Source organism: Macadamia integrifolia, unplaced genomic scaffold (assembly GCF_013358625.1).
Source record: "Macadamia integrifolia cultivar HAES 741 unplaced genomic scaffold, SCU_Mint_v3 scaffold_173A, whole genome shotgun sequence".
In the NCBI taxonomy this organism is placed as follows: Eukaryota; Viridiplantae; Streptophyta; class Magnoliopsida; order Proteales; family Proteaceae; genus Macadamia; species Macadamia integrifolia.
In genome coordinates, this window is record NW_024870629.1 from 128,723 (window position 1) to 153,437 (window position 24,715).

At 46.0% G+C, this 24,715-nt stretch overlaps 3 protein-coding genes and 1 non-coding gene across 4 annotated transcripts; 2 read left to right on the plus strand and 2 right to left on the minus strand.

The window, feature by feature from the left end:
• Window positions 1–2,383: 2,383 nt before the first annotated feature.
• Window positions 2,384–2,458, minus strand: TRNAN-GUU. The gene has a single exon. It is a non-coding gene; the product is annotated as a tRNA-Asn (tRNA).
• A 5,751-nt stretch (window positions 2,459–8,209) lies between these two features.
• On the plus strand, window positions 8,210–10,641 carry LOC122071023. Its single transcript, XM_042635292.1, is given in 5 exon segments — window positions 8,210–8,450; window positions 9,872–10,039; window positions 10,151–10,227; window positions 10,308–10,352; window positions 10,354–10,641. Coding segments are annotated over 5 exon segments (819 nt in total).
• Window positions 10,642–11,124: 483 nt separating this feature from the next.
• Window positions 11,125–13,096, minus strand: LOC122071021 (NADH-ubiquinone oxidoreductase chain 1). The gene has a single exon (XM_042635290.1). The coding sequence runs from the start codon at window positions 11,814–11,816 to the stop codon at window positions 11,517–11,519; it is 300 nt and encodes a 99-aa protein (XP_042491224.1). The 5' UTR covers window positions 11,817–13,096; the 3' UTR covers window positions 11,125–11,516.
• Window positions 13,097–21,087: 7,991 nt separating this feature from the next.
• Window positions 21,088–22,959, plus strand: LOC122071014 (ribosomal protein S1, mitochondrial-like). Its single transcript, XM_042635284.1, has one exon. It carries the CDS (start codon window positions 22,252–22,254, stop codon window positions 22,855–22,857), a length of 606 nt encoding a protein of 201 aa, XP_042491218.1. The 5' UTR covers window positions 21,088–22,251; the 3' UTR covers window positions 22,858–22,959.
• Window positions 22,960–24,715: the final 1,756 nt, after the last annotated feature.

Sequence of the window (24,715 nt, forward strand, 5' to 3'; positions counted from 1 at the left end):
ATCCTATAGGGGAGTGAGACAAGGCTGCTGCTTCAGTCCCCCTCTCTATTTATTCTTGCTGAAGAGGCTCTTACCAGAAACCTTAATTTGCTTATTTCCACAGAGAAAATCAGTCCTTATAGAGCTTCTCATGTCAACAACAGGATATGTCATCTCTTATTTGCTGATGATATGTTAGTTTTCTGGCCAAAAGGCTTCTATTTCTGCCTTTATGAAGTTGCTGCACACTTATGAGAGAGATTCCGGCCAGCTTGCCAACCTGCATAAAAGCTGTTTTATCACAGCTAAATCCTGTTCTTTGGCCAGAAAAAACTTGATTGCCTCTTGGACTGACTTTACCAATAAAACCTTTCCTATTAAGTACCTTTGTGCTCCCCTCTACAAAGGCAGAAGTACTATCAGCTTATTTCAAGATTTGGTAGATGCTGTTAGAGTGAAGCTTGAAGGATGGAAGGCTAGGCTGCTCTCTTTTGGTGGTAAAATGACTATCATTAAAAGTTTTATTTCTGCCATGCCCATTCATATCATGTCAGTGTTGAAAGTCCCTAAAAATGTGCTTCATTCTCTGCAAGCTGCCTTTACCAATTTTCTATGGAGTTCCAATGGAGAGTCTAGACATGCTTGGGTTGGATGGGACAACATTTCTCTTCCTTTTGAAGAAGGAGGTCTTGGCATTAAGAGTTTAGCTCAAACTAGGGCTTCTCTCCATTGTAAACTGGCTTGGACATATTTACAGGGTCATTCCCTTTGGGCTCAATTCATGAGACAGAAAGATGGGGATCCTCATGAGGTATTACATAACCCTGCTCCTTCCTATTCCTCTCATTGTTGGCTAGCTGTTTTGGAGCAATTTCCGTTTGTGTTTGATCATAGCAAATGGATTCTTGGAAAAGGCAACACTCAATTCTGGAAAGAAAACTGGTTGGAGCTTGAGCTGGAGATCCCTGCTAATTTCAGTTCTGATATCACTGTTAGAGAAGCTCTGCAATCTCCCTCCTTTTTGGAGTCTATTCATGATCTTGTTCCTGAAAACACCATGCATCAGATTCTCTCCATGAGAGCTCACATTAATCCTAATAAGGAAGACATGCTTTGCTGGACTCTCAATTCCTCAGGTAAGTTCTCTACTGCCAGTGCTTGGGAGAATAAAAGGGCTCATGGCCCTTTGTTTCAGTGGCATAAACAAATCTGGAACAAATACATTCCTATGAAAATCAGTGCTTTCATTTGGAAGGTGCTTCATAATGGGATTGCCGTGGATCAGAATATTGTTAAGCTGGGTTTTAGAATGGCTTCTAAGTGTCATTGCTGCTCTTCTCCTAATATTGAATCTAGAGATCACCTTCTCATCAGAAGTGAGTTAGCTAGCATTGTCTGGAATCATTTTAGTGTTATTTTGAATCTGCCTCTTGCTTTTCAATCAGTAGAGAATTTGCTTCTCTCTTGGTTTGATCAAGCTTCTTTTAGAAACCAAATTGGAGCTTTGAGGATTATTATAGCTTGTTGCTCTCTTTGGGAAATCTGGCTTCACAGAAATGACAGAATCTTCAATGACACTGATCTCAATCCTAGGATGGTCATCCAGAAAATTTGGAAATGGGCTTTAAACTTATCAGCTAGCTATGTTCCTAAATCTTCTTTGAGTTTCCATGACAAATGTATTGTTGCTGCGCTTGGAATTCCTTTGTGTTCTACTCCCACTCGCAGAGGTAAATGGATTAGATGGATCCCTCCTGAAGGTGACCAGATTAAGCTCAACATTGATGGTTCCTGCATTGATAATATGGCCACTGGAGGGGGAATTCTCATAAATAGCTTGGGGGATATTATTTTAGCCTTATCTGCCAATTTTGGAGTTGGCTCTAATATGGTTGCTGAGGCCAAAGCTCTCCTTCTTGGGTTTTGTTCAGATCATAACATCTCTCCTAATTTCATTGAAAGTGATTCTAAGATGCTTGTTCAAGTTATGCTCTCTCATATCAGCACTCCTTGGGCTATATCCTAGATTATCAATCAATGTCAGCTTCTTCTATCTCCTGCCATGAAGATTCAGCATGCCTACAGGGAGGGGAATGCAGTTGCAGATAGGCTTGCTTTTGAGGCTCACTCTCACACGGGTACAATTTTTTATTGGTCAGAATTTGCTCTCCCAGAATCTTGCTCTCAAGCTTCGCTTTTTGACAGATTAGGCTTATTTTCTTATAGACCTTCTTGATGTTGTTTTGGAGGCTTCCTTATAGTCTGTTATCTTGTATCCCTTATTGGGAATTTTCAGGGCTTTGGTTTTATGTCCCCCCCTTTTCTTTTCCACTTCTCTTTTCCTTCCTTCCTTTTAGAGATACGATAGCAAGAAGAGAGCGTCATGAACAAGAAACTCGAACATTTTCCTAAGTAGGATTCGAACCTACGACCAGTCAGTTAACAGCCGACCCGCTCTACCGCTGAGCTACTAGAAGAAAAAAAGAAAGAAGAGAAATCCCACTTCCTGTAACAGGCTCATACTGTGAGTAACAGGCTCAGAAGGCCCCCGTAATCAAAGAGGAAGGGTTTTGGTATTAATATAGTACGCTCATAAACAAACCCATTACCAACTCATACGAACATCCACTCATCCAAAAAATCAATACTAGCAGTACCTAACGCACTATTAATAATCTACCCGCTTTCCTTTCGGATAGCTGCCCTCGACCGCGTTAGGGGCTTCTTACATCCAAAACCCCGAATGATGGCAATAGAAATCAAAGACTTTTGAAGATAGCATTGAGACTTTCTTTTCTCAATAAAGGGTCACCTTCTATAGCAAGCAAGTAGACCTTTCTCTGAGCCAGGGTAGCAAAGCTAGCTCTTCGTATCATTGGCAGGTGTCATAGGCTAGCGTTGATCTTTCAGAAGAACCCTTAAATTGGAGTAAAGTACATTATTGTTGTACGAGGGTTCGTTCTCTAAGAAAGAGAGGTCGTCCTTTATTACACGATGAAATGTTCTCAGGCTGGGAAGCGAATGAGAGGGGTCCTCGAAGCCGTAGTCGCTTACAACCATTTTTGTAAAATTCTCAATAAAGCGGCTAGTGCCTATCTCGTTCCCGACTCGGGGAAATTCGTATCTTATTTCATTTTCATAAGCATCCAGATATAAAACAATTTTATCGATGATAAGAGCTCTTATCGCCTCTTTTTTATTTTGGATTGCTTCTTGGAGCGTAAGGGTAGAAGAAGAGGAGGCTTGGTTGGACGGCCCAGCTTCGGGGGAACCGGCATGAGGATTTTCCATCAACAATATTAGCTGCGACAAGACCATTTCATCCCAGTGGATGAGTGCCTTACAGGCGCTACACACCAAAAGAGCCATCCCTCCTGAGCAGCCCGTCAATTTTACTAATAGAAGGCAGAGGGCTCGACTCCCTAGAGCGAAGCTAGTCTTGGAAAGTATAAATATAAAATAATTAAAAATTCCGATTTTCAGACAAACTTGATAACAAAATAAAACTATAATCGCGAGGAATAGGACTGGAATGGACCACCTCCTAATAGTAGTTAAGCTCCCAATAATAAGAATTCCATTCGATAAGTTCATTCCGTTCGTTACGCTCATGCTCATAATGTTTGTGTTTCCCCCCACTCCATACCTTTTTTTCGCACTTCTTGTTTTCATGTTCTTTTTTTTCCTTGTTTTGTTTCACTGAGGCTTGTTTTTTTGAGGATCGCTCATTGATCCAGGTAACAGTTCCTCTCTTATGCAATTTCAAAGACTTCCCTAACCCCGAAGGTTAAGGCAGCACGCCATCCGATTTACAGGCATCGATGACCGCCGTCTTGTACTTATGCATTAAGATTTGTTTATGTGGTTCATATCCTGTTCTTCTAGGTCCTACGCTCCACGCAGAATGGCTACTGGACAAGAGCTGGTCGGCTAAACCGCAAAACATATACGCTCCCGCCTCGGGTATACCGAGAACAACCGTTTCCAGCTACCGTTTATTGGTAAAGGGCCATTGGTTTTGAGGACCTAATCTACTTAGGGATGAACGCATAAGTGATTTCGGTCATCACTTACGCAATTACCAAATCAGGACTGACTTTAAAGAGACTTCTGATCGTATGGATATTGTATTGGGAGCAGGACAGTGTAACTACTTCTTACTTAGAAGCGGTAAGCGAAGCGTGGACAGAGGAGGGCGCACCGTAGCGTAGCGAAGGGGCTAAAGGCAAAAAGGAAAAGTCTCTCCAGGAGTTTCAGTAAAGCGAGCGAAGTGACCAATGGGTATTGGGCACGAGGGATGGACTCTTTTAATGTACTCCTGTGATTTGGAGAGGTGCAAGCATTAAGCAAGAAATAGATACAAGAGGCCTGTGTTAAGCATATGGTTATAGTTAAGTCACACACAAGAAGTAGGAGTCGCCATCATGAATCGATTTCAGTTCCAAAGAGGGGACAGAACTAATCCATCCGCTCCTTCTCTCTGCTTGGCTGCTTTCGCGCCTAGTTCTGGCTGGGTGCTTTGGTCGTACAATTGTTGTTCGCTTTATTAGAAGAACTCCGCCTAGATGCAGAGCTGAATTATGTCGAAAAAGGACGGTTACCAATTCGCTTTATTCATGGTTACGCGGGCAACCAACATATGATTCGCCCCGAATATCCAACATCTGATTCACCGGCATACGATTAGCCGGCAGTTCCCGTTTATCCCGAGCTAGGAGCTCCTGTTTCTTCCGAACCAAAAGACTCTGAAGTAGCAGCTAAAGCAAGAGGTCCTAGATAAAACGAATCTGCATCAACAGACGCATAAGCTTCAGTAGAAGCTGTTTCACAAGCGAACTCCGACGACGTATCAATATCCCAACCCACATCTAAATCAAAATCAGAAGCCGAAACAGACGCAGCTGCCACTAAAGCAGATGAAGTCTTGTCTACTGCCAAGGAAGGCACGGAAGGAAGCATCTATTCCTGAACCAGCGGATTCAGCTTTTACCAAAACCCAAGAAAAAAGGAAGATTCGGAATGGCAGGCTAACGCAGCTAAGCTAAAAGTAGTGGGCAAGGAAGCGCTCTTCACCGCATGCCCTCCAAAAGAAGCTACATGCCCCGCAACCCTCAATGCCACGCTTGGAAAGCTCCCCTATACCACGCTAACGAAAGCAACCTGACATAAGCGCACTAGCACACTCATTTCAATCTGTTTTGAATCTGTTTTCATCTACTCGTGCACTTGGTTTTTACACTTTTTGAGCCAAAAATGAGGCTTTCCACTCACTTCCTTTCGTAAAAGCCAACCCCGAAAAGAATCACTTTATGCCACTTTGTACACTTAGTTTAGGCAACTTCTTTAAACGTGCCAAGCTGAAAAGCAAAGAGGGCTAGGCCAGAACAGAAGTGGCAGGGTGCCAAGCAGTTCCTTCCATAGATAGAGATAGGTGGTATTCCCGGATCACGCGTAGAGAGAGCGCTAAAAGGGAGGAGTTAGCTCGTTCGAAAGAGGCCGCGAAAGGTTCCGTTCCCTGGTTGCTCAAACCTGTAAAACCTTAAGGGACCGGGGCAAGCTGAGCAGTTTCTCCTTTCCACTATTGACTGACTGATTCCAGGACCTGTCCTTATATACGACCATCTTCCTTTAGTTTAGTTGCTACCCTATGGTTGAGTGCTTTGTTTTGCTAGTTACGCGCGAGCTCTTTCTTCGCTGCTTCTCCTGGTTGCCTTCTTTTCTTTCGTGCTTGCTTATGGCAGGCCCTTACTGAGGGGTGGGTTGAAAACGTTGGATCGACTGACCCTTTCATCGTCGGTTCATTCACTGGCTCATTCGCGGGGCATTTGAGTTTGCTAAGAGGCCCACGGAGCGGTATAAGCCCTATCAATCCACCCGGGAAAAGAGTTGAAAGCTGCTGCTTTTATTATGATAACGAAGAAAGTTTGTTTTCGAGAATGGCGCATTGATATCTTCTATCCAAGGATCTTCATCTGGGCGAGAGGTAGAGATGGGCATAGCTGAACCAACTCTTTCCGAGACTGCTGGCAACCCGGGCATTGAACTATCTGAATTGTTCTCGGCTGCCCCCCCACAAGGTACATCTCCATCGACAAGTCGAGTCTACTATTGCGTTAACAACTCCCTACCTAACCTAAAAGGGTGCTATCCATATGCACACAGGTAAAGGCGCCTCTATCACTAATTCGAAAACCTCTTTCTATGGGTAGGGAGTAGCTCACGGCTTGGCTGGCTATAATGCAATTTTCAATTAGTAAGCCTAGCTTTCAATTAGTAAGCCGAGCCGCTTATCTTGAATGGCGGCGGTCGTACGATATTCACTGATATCTCCGGTTAACCGAGATCAAAGAGTCTCGTCCTCCCCATTCAATGGTTTATCTTTCTCCGGGCAGGGAAAATCAGACTGCTTCCAAGGCTGGTTGAAAAAAAGAGAATCCAGGTTTTTACAAAGCCTTATCCTTCCCATTCCTTGCTCTTGTTATGCCATAAGGAAAGGCGGCGAAGCCCCTATCTCTTAAAGCTTCTCACCAGAGCTGAAAAACGTGAGCGCTCCTGCGCACCCTCACCTATAATATAAAGAAAGGGGCTTATTAGAAAGATAGATAAGGCAGATTGATTATGAAGGTGGATTAGTTTAGTTTCTGAGGTAGTATGTTGTAGTCGTACAAACCCCGGAAAAAGGCAGTACTGAGGAGAGGGAGAGCCTTAGAGTAGAGGGGGAAGGAGGAGAAAGAGATCCCGATCCTAATGGCAATCGGATCCAAGAACAGATGGTTTGGAAGGAGGAGAAGCTTGATCGAATTCCTCCATCGCTACTCTAACTGCCTGAACCAACGTTTCTTTCTTCTCCTCGTCTCGCCCGGATCCCGGATAACGACTGAGCCATGCTCGATTCTCTTCCCTCCCCAAAAGACTGATGAACGGATATTGAAGAAAAGAGATGAAAATAGGGAGGGGCATTTCAGTAATATCCCCCAAAAGGCACTAGTCCAGCCGATCTGTATCTGAGAAGAAGAGTTGCATAAAGAAGGGGATAAAGCTTGCATTCATTTCTTATCCGCTCCGCCCTCCCCATCAAAGGTCGATATCTTACCTTTAAAAGCGGGTATAAGTCGGGATATCCCAATCTTCCAGCTCTCAAGCAGTTCAGAAGATGCATCCCTCATTCAATCCCCTCCTTTGCTCCTGCTTCAACCTCTCCCTATGCTTCTGCTTTCTCCGTCTATGCCTATGCCTCCAGGGATGGATCCAATTTCCTCTCCTTTTATGGAATCGTTGATACATATGTTACGATGCCTTCGGATGAGGGAGGCGATAAAACCCTGATAGGTTTGGTTTAGGATATGACTCTCTTGATGGGCCGAATGGTGAAGTGATCTGCCTGTCGCAGATCGCAATATATCTGGCGAAGAAGTAGAAGTGGAGTCCCAACCCCCGGGAAACAGACATCTCATTCTCTGTTGGCAGTAAACATGTTCTCACCCTGAACTCTCAACCAATGATCCCGATGTTCAGGGAGAAGAAAGACTCGTCTATCCGCGTTTTCCATTTCCCTCTCCCGGATCGGCATGGATTACAGAGTGGATTCCTCCCTGTCGATTGACATTGCTGGAATAAGGAAAGGCGGATAAAAGACGGGATTGGCGACTGGGTGGGCGGTACTAAAGCTTTGGGGTCAGAGGCCGGCCGCGTTCCGGGATCTTCTTTCCAGCCGACCTGCTATTTATGAAAGGGAGTTGCTTCTTCCAAGGCATGATTCAATTGACTACCCTCGCAATCCAGGAGCCGGAAACCAACTAATAGATAGTCCATGCGTCCCGGGATCAGCTTCTCCCCCCTCAGCCTTGAAATGCATTCGAGAACTGGTTCAGGCAACCGACTTCAGAATTGATTCGCCACTCAAGGCTATGAAAGGCAGTTGAAAGCTCTGTACGTGTTCCCAGAAGTCGTCTTGTCCCAGCATGAGCAAGTCTGTCGTATTCCCGCATCGGCGGGATAAAAGCCAATAGCGTCTGTCGGAAGGCGGCAGGGGAAGCACCCTATATGGAAATTTTCAGTTTTTAGTCGCCTCCCCACCAGTGGATTCATTTCCCTAATACAGCTTCCATCCCGAATCCGATCAATTATGGCAAGGGGTGGTCCTCCATCTGTCCCAAGAATTCCTCCAAACCATCCCTACCTCCGGCTTCCTTCCACCCGAAGAAGATCCAATTATTCGTTAAGGCTAATAATGGCTTGCTCGACATTTCGGAAGCCTTCCGGCCGGTATTTAGTTTGCTATGCCAGTTGGAATAGAAGGAGCACTAAAGCAAAGATTGCATTCACTCAATTACCTAATTCAAATGAGTTCCCTCGCTTGTTGCAGCTCCGACCGGGGGATAGAGACTACTTCATGCGCTACTTCAACATCTCCTGCCAACGGGTAGGTTTGGAACCCTGCTTTTTCCTTTCGGAAAACGTGAATTCGTTAGGTGGGTCATCCCTCCCTGGTCGCGAGTAGCTCAACTGTCGGTGGGACAGCTCCCATTTGAGCAGTGGTGTCCGGCGAAAAACCGATTCTGTCTGGAGTGGATTTAGGAGGAAAAGAAGATCTTGATTCGGCAAGTCATTTTATTGAATGTGAAAAGCTAGTATCGGATCCAGGAACGGATGGTTTGATCCACCCAATGAACGGTGGTACGGTGGAAGTCGCCAGACTGGCTTTCTCTGGACATCATTCCCTTCTGAGGAGGGATGAGCGGATGGATCAACCAACGAATTTGCAGATAGATCATCGGGCGAGGCGGGCGATCTAACCATGTCAGGCGGTGGTCAAGCCCTTCCCTCATTTCTGTCTCACTCGACATCCCAAGCGGAAATTCGAGATGAGTATCAAATGTGGGCACCTCGACCGAAGTGGGTAGGGAATCACGACTGGTATCGAATCAAGAAACGGATGGGGAGTTTTAAATTTGATCAAATTTAAGTTTGAGAGAGAGTGAGGGTGGTCTACGATCAGGAAAACCAAACGAAGAAAGCAAGTCCTTCTTCGCGGAAGGACTTGCTTGGTTCTTCGCTGGTTAGGGGTTTTCTTCGCTCGTCCCGACCGGAGCGTCGTTTACCGATGACGGCCGGTGCTTATACAGTAGAGAAAGGTCTATTTCGTTCATCGGGGGGCTCGGGTTCGTCGTAGGAATCTTTCTGGTTCCCGCTCCCTCCTTCCCGGCCCTCTTGCTTACTATGAGTTCGCTTCCTACGAGCCCATGCGCGATCGTGCAAATATAGAGGGTTCGGTATTACGAATCCAGATACTATGGGATTGGACATCTGGCGATACACAACCTCCCTCCCGGTGGGACAACCGGTAGTACGATTCAAGGGAATTGGACACTCCCGGAACGCATATACCAAAAACTAGAGTAGCGAGGGAACCTAACCGCGGTAGAGGCTCCCCTCTCCCTTCTTTAGTAGCAATGTTCACTACTGCCGCTGTTGCGGAGCACCCGCCCGTAGGTTTTAGTAGACATCGGTACGATTGTAGGATGTTAGAACTCATAAGGCAATGATAGGGAGTGACGTACTATTAAAAACCATCTCGCTCGCTGGTCTTTTCGACCGTATCATCGACCACGATCTAATCCCGCCCGCATTCGGGATCGGGCGGAGGTCGGTCAATAGCATAGCTATTATTGACCCGACCGCCGACAGGCCTACTTTCTTCAAGATACGAAACGAGCAGCCGGAAACGGCTGTCCCTATTGTATTTTAGATGGAGTCATCAACAGGGCTAAGAATCTTACCACAGTCAGCGGTACCCACGCTCTTCCGTGCTCGTAGGTTGACTCCCCTATGCATCCGGTCTCACAAACGTGCATTTCCCTTATGCATCCAGCCGCTTCACTAATGTGAATAGGTTATACAGAAGGGTGGGTTGGTTATATACTCTTATGCGCGTTCCTTCTTCGAACCTTTTGGTATGTATTGCCCCCTAACTATAGATCAGATCCACCGGACGAGAAACTCAATTCCGCACTGCTGCTGAGTCGTCGGACTTATCCACCAAGGGATTCGTGGAATTTCAGTTTGTGGATTGCGTTGGGGGAAATCTACCAAAGCTAGGCAGATAGATAGACTCCTTTCCCGCTGCTAAGGGAGAGCAAGAAACAAAATCAAATGATTGTTTTTTAACCAGCGCCCCCTTTTGGGTATGCGGGTACTAAGAGTCCTCTCACTACCAACCAGCAGACATCATCTGGCTGGGTCTTGCCGGTATCAACAACGAGAAAAAACAACCAAATGGAAACAGCAACTAACTATGGCTCTTGGCCCAGACAACGTCCTAGGCGTAGGGGAGATCGGAGCAACAGGGAACGCCTAGACGACGTTAAATAAGCCTGGGCTGCAGTAAGTAGATCGAGAGGTCGTTCCGCCCCTTGTCCCCGAAGATGGGTAATATGTTCTCATACAATGTTGCTCCAATCTGACCTAGCTGGCGAGCGATCCCAGTTCGCGGCAGAGAACAAGACAGCAAGCGAGCGTACCTTTGTTCGCTTCTTCTCCACCAAGCACGGAAGTTTAAGGATAACTGTAGGTCGGTGGCTACCTAAGGAAACTCCGATTCGATCCGCCCCCCGGCTGGGAGGCATCTACCTCATCCCGATCACAAGGAGAGGTTCACCATGATGGGGGGTACTTCTTTTTTTTGTTCCGTTCCGGGGGGACCATCCTTTTTTTTTGCGGCATGCTCCTCAGATTTACGGATTCGCAGGGGGCCTCAGGCCCTACTTAGTTGACTGACAATGACAAAGGCTTGCGAAACTAAGTAGCGCCTTTTGAATGGAATCTGTAGTAGTCTATCAGTGGTGCGAAGCGGCTTTGCCCCTTTTCAGTAGGGGAGCGAAAGGTTAGACCTTAGAAAGTCAGCGAACAGCGGTTCTTCTATGTAGGTATGGCGTTCCCCCTTGACTCTCCTAACGTCGAGCTAAGTGACTTCGTAACCTTTGCGTAGCGTAGTAGAATGAAGGCTACGCACCGACGCTCTCTTCTCTATTAGCCTAAGCGTCTTCGCTAACTCGCTCGCCTACTATACTATACTATACCATAGTAGGGTAGGCTAGGCTAACTCAGCAGCTTACTTCTAATTGATAATACGGGGTCAGTAGCGCCTTTTCCTTTTTGAATAACCCTCTTTCATAAGTAAAGTAGGCTATAGGTCCTTAGTAGCGTTGACAAAGAAGAACAGCCGGTTAAAAGACAGCGAATCTTTTTTTTTATATCTTTTATTTATTTTTTTTTTAACATATAGGCCAGCTTGACAAGCTACCCTTCCTCTTGATCTGAGGTGCGAAGAGAAACATCTCTTTTTTATGACTTCCACTTCTCGATCCCGGCCCGGAAAAGTGACCGACCAGGGCCCTATTGATGAATGAAAGAAAGGGTTTATGAGCCCTAGCCCTGTAAGCCCACACCTGTGTAGAGTAGATCGTTCAACACCCGCGGCACAAACCCATTTTTGACCCATTGGTCCTAGTATCATAGGCGACCGAACGGCCGCCCCCCTAATTACTAGACCGACCTGCTATAATAATTCCATAAACACCTAGCGAAGATATGGCAAACAAATAAAGTAGCCCTATGTTCGGATCTGACAATACCATACCATAATCAAAAGGTACAACGGCCCGAGCGACCAGACTTAACATAAATGTAGCCACTGGAGCCATTCTAAAAAGGGAGAAATTAGCACTACTTGGTGAAATAGGTTCTTTTAGAATCAATTTCGAACCATCTGCTAGAGGTTGTAACAATCCGAACGATCCCACTACATCAGGACCCTTTCGACGTTGCACAAAAGCCATTACTTTACGTTCAGCTAGCACTAAAAAGGCTACTCCTAGTAGAAGTGGTAGAATTATTCCAAGTATTTCCGCTGGAACAGCTATGTACGTTTTCGATTTTCTATTCACTCATGATCGGGCCTGACCTGGTCGACCCGATCATGATATTTCACTCATGATCTGGCCTGGTCGACCCAATCATGATATTGAAGGATGGGACCTTTTCTCGAAAAACTCCGGATCCCGAGAAGAGTTGAAGATGGTGCAACATCGAATCCTGTTACGTTACTTCGAATGGAATCTTAGCCCGCCTCACTTGACTGAGCATAAGCGAAGTCAAGGGATTTCCTTCTAACTAGTGGCTGAGAGTAAGCAAGCTACCTTCATTCAACAGATTTGTGGTTGAGTCAATAACATGCTCTGGGTCGGGAATCTTTGCTCTTCTCTTTTGCATTTCCGCTGCCTGCGTTCTTCTTCGTGTCCGTCCGTATCGCAAAGCTGGTCGACGCCAGCTGTAATGGTTGAAAATAGGGGGCCAACCAAGACCCCCTAATAAAGCTTTGTTCGATAAAGCAAACGATTCGTTCCGACAACTTCAGACCAGATTAACCCCTATGAATTCGCCGATCTTACAAGATCGATCGGGCGGGCTGGTTGGGAAGGGGTGATTAGCGGAGAAAGGAATCGCTGAGAGAGAGATTCGTATACCTTTCGTCAGGACGAATGAGTGGCTGTGAAGCATGCTCCGGAGGAGATTGACCCTTCCCCGAGTCAGTCCAGTCAGAAAGGGGAGGGCCCGCTGTCTAGACTGCATCTCGGGAGTTTGAACACCATCCCATTTCAACCAAAAATACAACCCTGTCAAAGGTATCTAACCTTCCTTCCTTATGAGTGGAAATCCAATCCCGTTTTGTCTTTTTTGCATCAAAACCAGCCAGCCGGAAATCGAATTGAAACCCGGTGCATTTCTTCCGACCATTTTTGAAAAGCGCATTCTTTCTCCTCAAATCAAAAAATGACCTGGGGAACGCATGAAATAGTTACCTAAACCAGTAGGTCCTTGAGCGGATCCCACGTTAGCCCCAAGACGTTGGTCTCTAACTAGAAAAGTAAATGCTTGAGCTTGAGAAGCTTCTGGGCCAGTGGGCCCGTCAAACTCACTGGGATAAGCGTATTGAACCAGACGAAACAACAAGCAATGAAACCAAAGACAGATAAAGTCTTTAAACTATAAGACAAGTAAGCTTCTCCAGACCATACAAATGCGCGGGGAGCCCATGCAAACAAAGGGTTTGGTTAAGATATGCCAGGTTCCACCAAGTATACAAATGGAACCTAACCATACATGTCCTCCAATGATCTCTTATTACAAGTATATCTTATAAATCGTCCACACTAGCAATCCATCCTTCTCCCCCAAGGGAAAGGGGGATTAAAGTGAATAACCAAATATAACACTTGGGCTAAGGGTCAGGTTGGTCATTTTTCTGACATATCCCCCCATGGGAGCCCAGGTATCATATACGCCTCAAAAATCAAGAGCCTTGAGCACTAGGAGAAAAGCACCTATACCTAACAAGATTAAGTGAATACTTGTCATTTTCTTTCTATCTTTCTATACATAACCGAAGAATGGAAAGGATTTTTCTTCAGTCTCAGGTCCGAGAAGTGCATGATAAATACCGCCAAAGCCTAAGACTGCAGAGGAAATGTTGTGAAGTACTCCAGATACAAAGTATGGAAAGGTATCTATAACTTCCCCACCAGGATCTACCCCCCAACCGTCAGTAGCTAGATGGGGAAGTCAAATCAATCCTTGTTCATAAAACATATATAGGCTTCTCTGGTACACGAAATGAGCCACAACAAATAGGTTCATTGCTCCGGCCCAGAATACGATTAATCCGGCATGGGCTACGTGAGCCCCGAGTAGTTTACCGGACAAATTGAGTTGTCGGGCATTCCCGGCCACCAAGCGAAACCGGTGGTTTCTTGGTCACGACCAGCTAAAGCTAAAGTTCCATTAAAGAGCGTTTCCACTGCTTGACAGCGCCTCAGGGAATTGTTTTCATGAGGCTGATTCTGAGCCGCCATCCAAGCACGAATACCTTCGTTTAAGAGAAGATGAATGGTGTATAAAAGAAAGTCTCAATTTCAGGATCTTCCGCTGCACGGATTTCCTGCGAAACGAAGCCATAGGCACGTAGGTTCAGAGCTAGACCGACTACTCCAAGAGCACTCATCCATAAACCGGTCACTGGCACAAAAAATATTCAGAGATGTAACCAACGGAAATAGCAAGCCCGAATCTTTGGGACCAGAAGCGGTTAGCAGTGACCCATAGGTCTCTTCAGCGGTGAAAAGCAAAAGCACGGAATGTAACCATCTTCGAATTCAGTCTTCTCTACAGTAGCACCATGAATAGCGCATAGCGGAGCAGCGCCCAGGAGGCAAACAACTCCCAGCAAACTCCGGAGCGAATAAAACCAAACAAGCAACGGCCCTACTACAACACAAAGGGTGGTCGTAGATCACCAGAACAAGCAAGCAACTCCATGAGCCCAATTATGAGTAAGGCGCGCGCAACCTAGTTGCGCGCTCCCGCGTCAAAGCATGCTAACGCACAACGGTGCTCTACGATCAGCTCGACCACTCTCTCTTCCCCCCAGCCTGAGAGAAGCAACCTGAGAAAGCTTGAAAGAGGCTATTCCCCTCCGATAGAGAGAACCAACCTTTCGGGCTGTTGGGAAATTCTGTTTGGGATGAGAGCATAACAGATTCAAGCGACAAGGCTAACGTGGAAACCCCGCCCTATCAAATGAGAATAGAGTTGTGGATAGCCAAAAGGGAAGAGCATGATTAGCGATTATCCATTGAATCGAGGGAAAGCTGCCACCACTTCTATTATCTACGTATTAACAATGGCCTCGTAGTGAATGAAGATGCTGAGCCTTCGAATAGGGACCTTTCTCCCATCAATCCAGCCTTTATAGAAATAGTAACCGGGTCGATCCTATCTCATGTCTTACCGCAGGACCGAGTCTTGCAAGTATGCCTGTCTGTCCACTCGAGAGAAAGCTTCCCTTTTCTTTCAACTGATGAATAAGGAGCAGCTCCTGTGAGTACGCCTGTTAAAAAGAGTCGAACCTACGACCTGCTTGAGGAGCCCGTTTAGCCCCAATTCATGACTAGATTTAGGGCATTCCACCCACTAAGACCGGGAAGTAAGTTAATATTAGTGACCACAAAGCCTATCTGCTGGTCCTTTTAATGAAAAAATGCGAAAAAAAGTACCCCAGTACCTGATGGACGAGACGAACTCCCGTTTCTTTTAGTCAGTCAAAAGTTTTGGTGTCAGTGAGGCGAGAGTGTCTTACTGCTTCAAGCACCTCCCAGCATCCTACTGTTCGGATCAAGTTATTAATAGAATACCTAGGCTACACCTTTAACATGACCTGCATTGTCAATGGAGACAGATTCCGATTCTGATGATTGATATCGCTGACCGAGGAATGAATGGGAATTGGCTGTTGATAGTACCAGGGTCAGTCCCGTAGTTCCTTTTCGACTTTCATCGCTAGCTTGATGAAATAAAATAGCTGAGCTTGAGGTTCACAGGGTCCGGATAAGACACAACCAGTCCCTTTGCCTAGGAGCAGGTAGAGCAAGAGCCATGATGCTCGCTTGATCACCGGCCACCAGAGCGTAACTGATGAAACAGCGTAAAAAAGAGCATCAACCGAATTGCACTCATAGACGCCCCTTGGAGCCATAGTAGCATTAGAGCCAGAGATCTTGTTCAGATTTGGGGCTTTGGACCAACCAAGTAGTTACTATTTTCATTGATCGGTACGAGTTGAGATGCTTGAATGCCTCATTCTCATCAAAGAATGGCATTATAGAAGAACAGGAATCTTACTTTGAATGACGAACTAATCAAGTCGGAAAGGTGGCTGAGCGGGTCGGAAAGAGTGACTAAGATGGTCGCCATGGAGCTGCTGTTGAGAGAATTCGTTGCCCTTGATGAGGAAGCGAGTAGACCTTTCTTTCGTCTTCCCTGGTGCATGCCTGCTTGAGGCTGATTCGTATTTGAGTTTTGAGCTATGTCAGTTCGTGGTGAACCTAAAAGTTGCCTGCGAGGGTTGAGTGATATTGATGATCTTCCAAACCCTCCCGGTCTCATCCATAAACGAGCATTGCCAAATGTGTGGATTCGTCAAGGTGTCCAGCATTACTGACTGGTGGATGTCTAGGTGTTCCCAAGGGTGTACTTTCAATGGCAAGAAAAGATCTTCCTAAACCAGAAGAAGAGGATGGTCCACTCAATGGTCTATTCGGGGTCCCGTGCCCGATTCTAAGAAAGGGGATGTCTTCAGCACAGGAACCAGATGCCCATTCAATAGAATAAGTTGCTCGACCTTCTCCAAGTGACCCACTAGCCAAGAATGAAGAAAGAATTCTTATAAACGAGACCCTAAAGGCACAGCCCGGAGCAGACTTCTTCCTCGCGCCCGCCAAGGAGCAAGCCTTGTTGTTATGAGTCCACGCCAACTCAATATGATGAGGAGGGCGGCTTAAGAGGCTATACTTCAATAGATGATCCGGCTACTTTTCTCCGCTTCCTCTTCTTGTTCTAACCAAAACGAATTTTCCACATTGAATCTGAGAGAGAAAGGCGTTAAGGCCTGCTAGAAGGTATCTAAGGGAAGCGCCGTACCATTAATAAAGAAATGAACATTTCACAAGACAACCTATCGGCTAAGACCCGTTCTTCTTTCTTCAGAAGCAACTTGGGCATAAACTCCCGACTCCTCAACAGAGCCTATGAGGGCAAGGCCTCTTTCTGACCAACTCGCTGAGATCATTGGAATTGAATATTGAGATGCCTGGGCTTTCTGAGATGCTTCCGAGTCAAATCATCATTTGGTACTTGATTCTGCCCCAAAGCAGGAAGATTTAGAGAGGTGTCGCCTTGCTTTGAGCCTAGATACCGTTTGTGGTCCATTACTAATATTACCTTCAAACGTAGGAAATTTGGCATCATTGCCTGGTTACCGAAAGGAATTTTTAATCCCGTACAATCAAATATCTAGCCATAAGATCCCTTCCCTAAACCTTCCCATGCCATACCTAAAAAGGCGACCCCTTCAAGCTCCCCAACTACTTCCTCCTTCGTCGCCCTCCACCCCCCCAAGCTCCTAACGTCGTACTACCTCCAACTCCAACTACTACAGGAAAGATTCCACCTCCCTCTCATGAATCAATTTGATGGATTGTACCTTCCTCTTTTGGAAGTTGGAACTCCCGCCAACCGGTGACTCTGGTTTACTATTATGATTATTTTCCGTGATTTCCTTCTCCCTATTATTTGATTAGTGATTAGCTACTACTTCACCCTCTAATTAGTATGTTGTTGTTATTATTCCGTATTCGTATTCCTGAATTGGTATTATGTTGGTACTTTTTCCAATGCTATTGAGTATTCTGCTTATTCCGCGATTGCTTCTGCTTATTCATGTGCATGTCTTATCCCTAAATCCCCATCAAAGTAGAAATCCTCAAAAACTACCCATTCTGAACGTTTTCCTTATGTCGCGGCAACCAGCTAGCTAGAACTATAGAAGAAGAAGAAGGCGAGCTACCAGATGAGCTAACCAGCATACTCTATATGTTGAATAGAAGGAATGAAACCGACGTCCCGTATTGACCGGCGGGTATATTTATTAATGAATGAACTAAACCACCGCCCGCAGCTGCTCCTGCTCCTCCAACGCCAACGGCTACTGATTGTGTCAGCCATTCCTTTATTATTGCTATTGATATAGTGGAATTCATTCCAGTCATTCCCATCCCACGATTCCTTCAGTAATTGAGTAAAGAGATGACCTTACCGTAGAGCAAGGGGGTTAGAGTATGGGAGGTGAGTTAGTCAGCTAGTCAGTTAGGTAGGCTGCTACAGTCTCAGTAGATCTTAACAAGACGGGACAAAAAGATTGAAAATATATAGGAATACTGGCCCTTTTCGAGGGAGACTGCTTTCTCTTTTCGAGTGGAAAAGGAAATCGATGAAATGACCGACTTGCTATAGTTTCAAAGGCCTTTGAAACTACCTTGTTGGTGGGACCATTCCATTTCCTGGGTTTCTTGTTTAAATGCTTGATAGAGGCTTTGAAGAAAGCATTGCTTCATTACGATTTCCCACCCCTTCAATGGTTACGGGTCCTCCTTTCCCATTACCTAACCGTTCTGAGATGGAAGCTCCATCCGTGGTCTATGGCAGAGATCTCATCTACGGCTATATGGATCCGATTACCGGAATTTCCAGTGGAAGACTACGATGAGGAAGTCCTATTTGAAGTTGGGAGACTCATTGGAAAGCCTCTACGTTTGGACATTAACACATCGCTGGCTACCCGTACTAAATTCGCTCGTATGTGTGTGGAGGTGGACCTTAGGAAACCCCTTGTTTCAAAGGGAAGAAAAATGATTCAAGTTTTGGAAGATAAGGGTATCCATGTAATATGTTTCCAGTGTGGAAAAGTTGGCCACAAAATGGGTGAGTGCACTATCAAAGCAAGACCATCGGATACAACAACACAGCCCAGCCAACCAGCACCACCGGCCAGTGGAGTGGCGCGTGGGATTTCAGACGAAGCAGAATATGGAAACTGTGCCTAAAACAAAATCACGCTATAATCCCGCCCGCTGGAGATAGGGGCAGAAAGGATGGGGTTCCAAACGTCAACTCTAACCGCTATGATATCCTCAATAGTAGCGTGGATGAGGAGGTTGATTTAGGTAAGAATCCCCAAGATTTTCGTTTACAGAATGATTACACACATGATTTGCATGAAACTCACCATAATAGGAGGTCACGTACGAGGTCACATCAGGCTGAGCCCAGCACCAGAAAGCCAAAATCCTCGGGCCCAAAGCAGACTAACCCAAGACCTAAACATGCACCTGCCAAGCCCATCACAGACTAATTCATTCCTACGTTTGGTCGGTATCTACGCCTGTGTGACCTTCAGTGTCTTCTTAACACGCCTTTAGCCAATGCCCTTCTCTCTCGATCATTTGTGAGTTGGAGATTCCCGTTCAACCATGCCCTCTCTCCCACTTTCCCTGCTTGTTTGCGATAGTGAGTGCCTTCTTTTTTGCTTGTTTAGCTTTGCTGTTTTTTATTGTTGATTCCTATCCTAGCCCGCTACCCTTATTCTCTTTCTTGTTAGGTATATCTCCCACCCCCCCGAGGGTTGTTTGCTTAGCTTTTTGCTTTGTCTTGACGAGTGGAAGCTCAACTCATATTACGAAATATTGAATATATTAGATCAGGACTGACCTTCTTCTCAATCCAATCGAGCACTTGATCGCACTATTGAAGGGGATTCGAACCTCTTAATGCTTGCCTGGGAGCGAAAAGAGCGCTAGAACTTCCTTCTGCCTGGACTCTTTACTTTAAGGGCTTGACGACTTTCCAACCCGAGCCCACACGCCCTTCCTCAACGCGCGAACCACAGCGCCGCTCCTGGCGCGTATTCCAAGCAAGCCCTCCCACTGTCCCTCTTCTCAGCCCTTGCTGCTCTGCTCTTTTTTTCACGATATACTTATATAAGCAATGGGATACAATATGATTGCTTTCTTCCCCCTAAATTATTTTATCCTTACTTCGCGTGCAGGAATGGATCGTAGGCAGCGGTGACCGACCAGTAGGTCTTTTGGGCTGTGCTTTCTGTCTCCATTTCACAATCCCCTTATTCTGTGATACCATTCTTCGGGCATCTACCATACTTCCTGCTTGAGAGCCGGATCACATGATTTCAGTCTTGGAACATCTTATTAACTGCCGCTAAGGCTAACAAATTTTCTAGAAAGGTGCGATAGAAGCGCTTTTAACGGCGCATTCAAAAAACCATGGAGGCTATTAGACCTTAAAACATTTTTCATACTTACGATTTAAGGGCTTATGAGCTATCTTTTTCTGGATGGTAGGCAGTTATCAATAGATACTGATTCTGATAGGGCAAAGGACAAAGAAAAAGCAAAGAAAGCTAAAGATTTTGTGCTAGGAACAGAGCTAAAAGCAAACAGCTCACACCGACATGGGAACAGAGCTTCAAGCAAGATGTTCAGTAACAGATGCTGACAGCAAGCATTCCATCGATCAAAGACCCATGCTTGGGAAGTATCTCCTGTCTTTCTCTTACCTAGATATGGAAAAAGACTTCAAACAAGTAGCTCGTGGAACATCTCCCACTTGCCCTGCTTTTCTCAATCTTCCATCGATATTTTTTGAGATGAGATACGAACTTGAATTTGATTTATCGTAGGTAAGTCGAGGCCAAATATGATAAAGTTTCTATCTAAAAGGCGCCTCTACTCTAGGAAGGCCCCCTCGGCCGCCTATGACGGAGAAATGCTTTCCATTCTCTGAAACAGCGAGGCTTGTTGAAACAGACTTAAGAGAGAGAAGGTCGGTCTGTTTTGTTTGCAAGAATGGGAGTTGTATCCCCGTTGACTCAGGAAAGCGGTTCAGTTGATTGGCAAGCCGACTGAAGGGGCCCCGAAGAGCCCAACGAATTGAGGTGAACTAACCATATGCTTAACACATGTAGTTTGCAAACCTCGTTCACCACCAAGATGCTTAAATCACGACTCGAGGGAACTGAAAGAACCCGCTCCTCGGGAAGGCATTGAGCTTGCTGGCGGCAGCGAATTCAATCAAGCAGCAACCTCGCTCCTACATCGTTGCCGGCGGAGGCATGCGTATCCTCCCGGCCGTATCGGTCTCCCCATCGGTATGGTTCCGCTAATAGATCAAGTGGACTAGGACCCCCCCCTCTACTACTACCTAGTGGATCGGCTCGACCTCGACCGTCCTCTTAATAAATCCGTGTGGTGGCTGTATTTGAGGTTGGTTGCTCTTTCCTTTCCTTATTGGAGGGCTTTCTTTTCGGTCTCAGAGGCCCTTGGGTGCTCGTTTAGACCCGTTTTAGGCGAATTCACTTCTGCTTATGGGCTTCGGGCTTCTACGGTAGTGGGCGTTGTCCTTTCTAATCTTAGTATCTGTCTAGTGGCACGCGCTCCCTCCGCCTAGGTCGGAGCTCGCGCCCGATGTCGGTGTTGTGAAGTGAAACGATTCTGTTTAGTATTCTTTGATCTTATCCGTATTCCGATCGAAGAAAGAAGGTTTCAGTCTCATAAAGTTCTTACAACTATCTTTTTTGAAGAAGAAAGAAGAAATCTCATATAGAGATGGACAAAGAAGTCTGTCGAAAGGGTCAGTCAAATTAGTCGCCCTTAATGAAAAAGAAAACCTCCCATGCTTTCCGTTGGTCAACAACCAACCACAGCTCTCTATAGTTCTTCACTACTCGTACAGGAAGGAGTCTCTTTCTGTCTGGAGGGAATCATTTTTTCTCAATCAAGAATGTCTCTTCTGGAAAGATTAACTTTTTTATCGTACTTCGGTTTACCGGTGTCTAACAACCTATATATCTTTCTTGGAATCTGTCTCGGGGTCATGGGCCTTCAAATTTTGGTTATGGAAACCAACAAGGCAAAAACCCTGGCCACTCGTACTCGTACTAGGGCTAGTGCTAGTACGAGTGGTTCCCCCACCAGTCCCCCTCCTAAAAGGAGGCGTCCGCCAAAAAGAAGAAAGAAGCAAACACAGGCCAACACTTATGCTAATCTTCTAGCGGCGCTTGAGCACTCCTTAGTTGAAGCACTCAAGGGGACCTTCCAGTGTGTTTACGGAGACCAGCTGCTACCGTCAGATGCCAAATGGTTACGGGCTATTAAGCTGATGTCAGACGAGACACTCGATGCGTCTATACTACTGGAAATGCTGGATGACATAAAGAAGGAGGGGGGAAACAGTACATATTTCATTGACGTATTAACACGCGTTAATGAAATGTGTACTGGGGCGGGCACGTCCGATTCAGACTTGTAAATTAAAATAAGATATGAATTTCTCTTACATTCCTATTCTCCGAGTATGTGTCCATTTTTTCCTTTGTTTGGCGCCCACCTTTGGCTAAACAATCATTTGGTTATGCTATTTTGGGCTTTGCTCTAACCGAAGCTATTGCATCGTTTGCCCCAATGATGGCGTCTCGGATCTCATCCGTATTCCAATCGAGAAAAGGTGTTGATTTTCATATAGCACTTCACATCACATAAGTAAGAAGGAAGCGGGCTACTCCCCGAAAATGCCCGCCCGTAGGTTCGTTTGTCGTTGGGGCTAAGCAGCAAAGAAGAAAGTCCTTCCGCCCAACGGGTGGTCGTAGATCACCAGAACAAGGCGAGCCAAAGGCTCGCTTTCGCCCCTATTTGAGTAAGCTGATCGTAGACCACCGTTGATCGTAGACCAGACAGAGTTTTGGTTTTCTACTGGCGTGGCGCTGCTGGATGCTTCTGATCAATAGGAAGAGGAGGAAAAAAAAAGCTTATGATGAGCATCTATTTGAGTCGATCATTTCCAAGATCTAATTCCAGTTTTTTCTTATGTAGTGGAAACGCCTCACAATCTGCAGTTTTACGCTTAAGGGAAGAAATGTTCTTGGTGGATGCAGGACCTGGGACCCCCAGAATTTGTATGCAAGATGAGCCTACAGGAGTGCCAATCAACCGAGCCACCAGGTTTGAGAATAAGGTGGGATCCCTGGATGTAGTGGCTGGTGAATCACTGATCAAAGAGCAGATTTTGGAGAGATTCTTCATCGATCTAGTGGCCGGTGAATCACTGATCAAAGAGCGAGCAGCCGCCAGGTTTAATGATTTGGTGGGATCCATAGATGTAGTGGCTGGTGAACCGCTTCTTCTTCCACGAAGATTCAGACAAAACCGAGCTTGGATGGAACTGAACAAGATTTGGCGAACGAATACACAGGTAAAAGGCTTTATTATTGATAAAGTAAAAGGAGGTTATTCAGTAGCCATCGCAGGTTTCATTACTTTTCTTCCATTCCGTCCTCTCATAACTCAAAGGATAGCGAATGATCGATTCACCATTGAGAGCATTAACCCCAAAAGGACGAATATTGTGGTGTTCTAACAGCGGCAGATCAAACAAGAACTTGATGAGCGTTACGAAAAAAAAAAGACAATTGATAAATTCCGAAGCCTAGCGTCTCCTGAGAATAAGACTCTTTCACCTTAATCCATTCTTTTGTTGAGGGTCTGGCACTTATTCCGGCCCTCTATTTACATAGCGAAGAAAGGCAAAGGCTCTTGCTCGAATGCGTGACTGCGGCGCGCCTATCGCCCCGGCACGGCACTCTAAAATTCATGTTGGGTTGAGGCCAGCAAGAAGACTGCGACTAGGGAGACGAAGAATGGAATTGAAGGCATAGTCTCAAAGAACAGAATGGAACACCAACCAAGCGAAGAAAACTACAGGGGTGGTCGGAGACCAGCTCGACCGCAGGGTGGTCGTAGACCAGGGAATACGATCAGTCAGCGCTCATCCGTTGCCTTTACTGCTGCTATCCCAGCTCCTCGTTCTTCAGATGGTGATGGAACTGCAATCTCTTTCTCTGTCTATAAGACCACCTATGCTCCAGCTCCCACCTCCGGCTCGGCTCATCACACCTTTGGTTTGGCTCATCAGTACAAGGTACGATCTTGCTTTCGAACTTCCTATTCTTCCGCTTCTGCTCGGTCAACCGAATCAACAACAATTGGATATTCAATGGCCTATGTCTATGGAACTGGGCCCTTGATCCGGGAAGGGAGACTGGTCAAGATGGATTCGGATCTTCGACTGGATGGATCTACCGCAGGTGAAACCACTTCGTTGCTACTGGCTCTCAATCTCGATCTGCCAACAGTGAATCTACAGGAGGCCTTGCAGCCGCAGCTGACCTGGCCTATCTTTCTGATCCGCTAGTACCGAACTGACCTGCCGAGCGTACGATGGATGGAATTGCGTATTGGTTGTCTCTCGGGATAGAATATAGTCCAGGGGTGGAAGAGAAGAGCGTATCTGATCGGGAGTAAGGATGACTTATCATTGTATCCCTTTCTCAGGTGGGATGGCTCTATCAGGCGGTATGGAATGAAAGTAGTCCCCCCCCACGACCTTGCTTTTCGTTTGATGCTAGCCTCACCTCGAACTCGACTCTCTAACTCGAGATCACCTGTGCAGCTTCAATCAAGAATCGGAGATGAGATTGATGCGCTCGCCCTCTTTGCAAACCTGACTTTCCTAATTTCATAAACGAACTCAACTGTCTCGATTGAAAAAACAATGCAGAAAGTGTTCGCTATGGGGCCACTTTGAAAGAGATTGTACCGAGTCGAAGACCCCTAAGCTGATGTGCAGATCATGCGGGCCGGGTGATCACCGAGAAGAGCCCGAAACACGAAATTAACAGAGTCTCACCAGACGAGGAGGGATCAGAAAGGCGCCGGTAAAGGCGATCGAGACCAGGTTTGTTTCAATCCCCGAGAGAATAGTTTAGGAATTTGCAAAAGCAAGTAAGACGTGAAGAACGCGGAGCGCGGGAAGCGCAGAGGAGAAGAGAAACCGAATCAGCAAAAGATGTTTCAGTATCAGTCTCCTCCGCCTGTGCAGACTCGACCTGCAAAAGCCAGGCTGAGACGCCTGATAAAGAACGGAGTTATGAATAGAAGGAACAATAAAAAATGATCGGGAAGCCGGTGCAACAAGTAAAGTGAAGGGGCCCGTTGAGAGATTTGATCTCTCTCGCGCCTAACTTGCTCCCTGAGAAGGCGGAGAATATAGCGAGGAAGGGAGCTGTTGCACAGAAAGCCGTGGAGTGACCTCCGTTAATAAACCTGACTTCATACCTAGATCTGTGCAGGTCAAATAGAGAGTAAGCTCAAGCAGTTGACGCCAGAAGAGCGAGCCAGGGTAAAATAAAAGGGAAGGCGCCTGTCGTGTATGATGA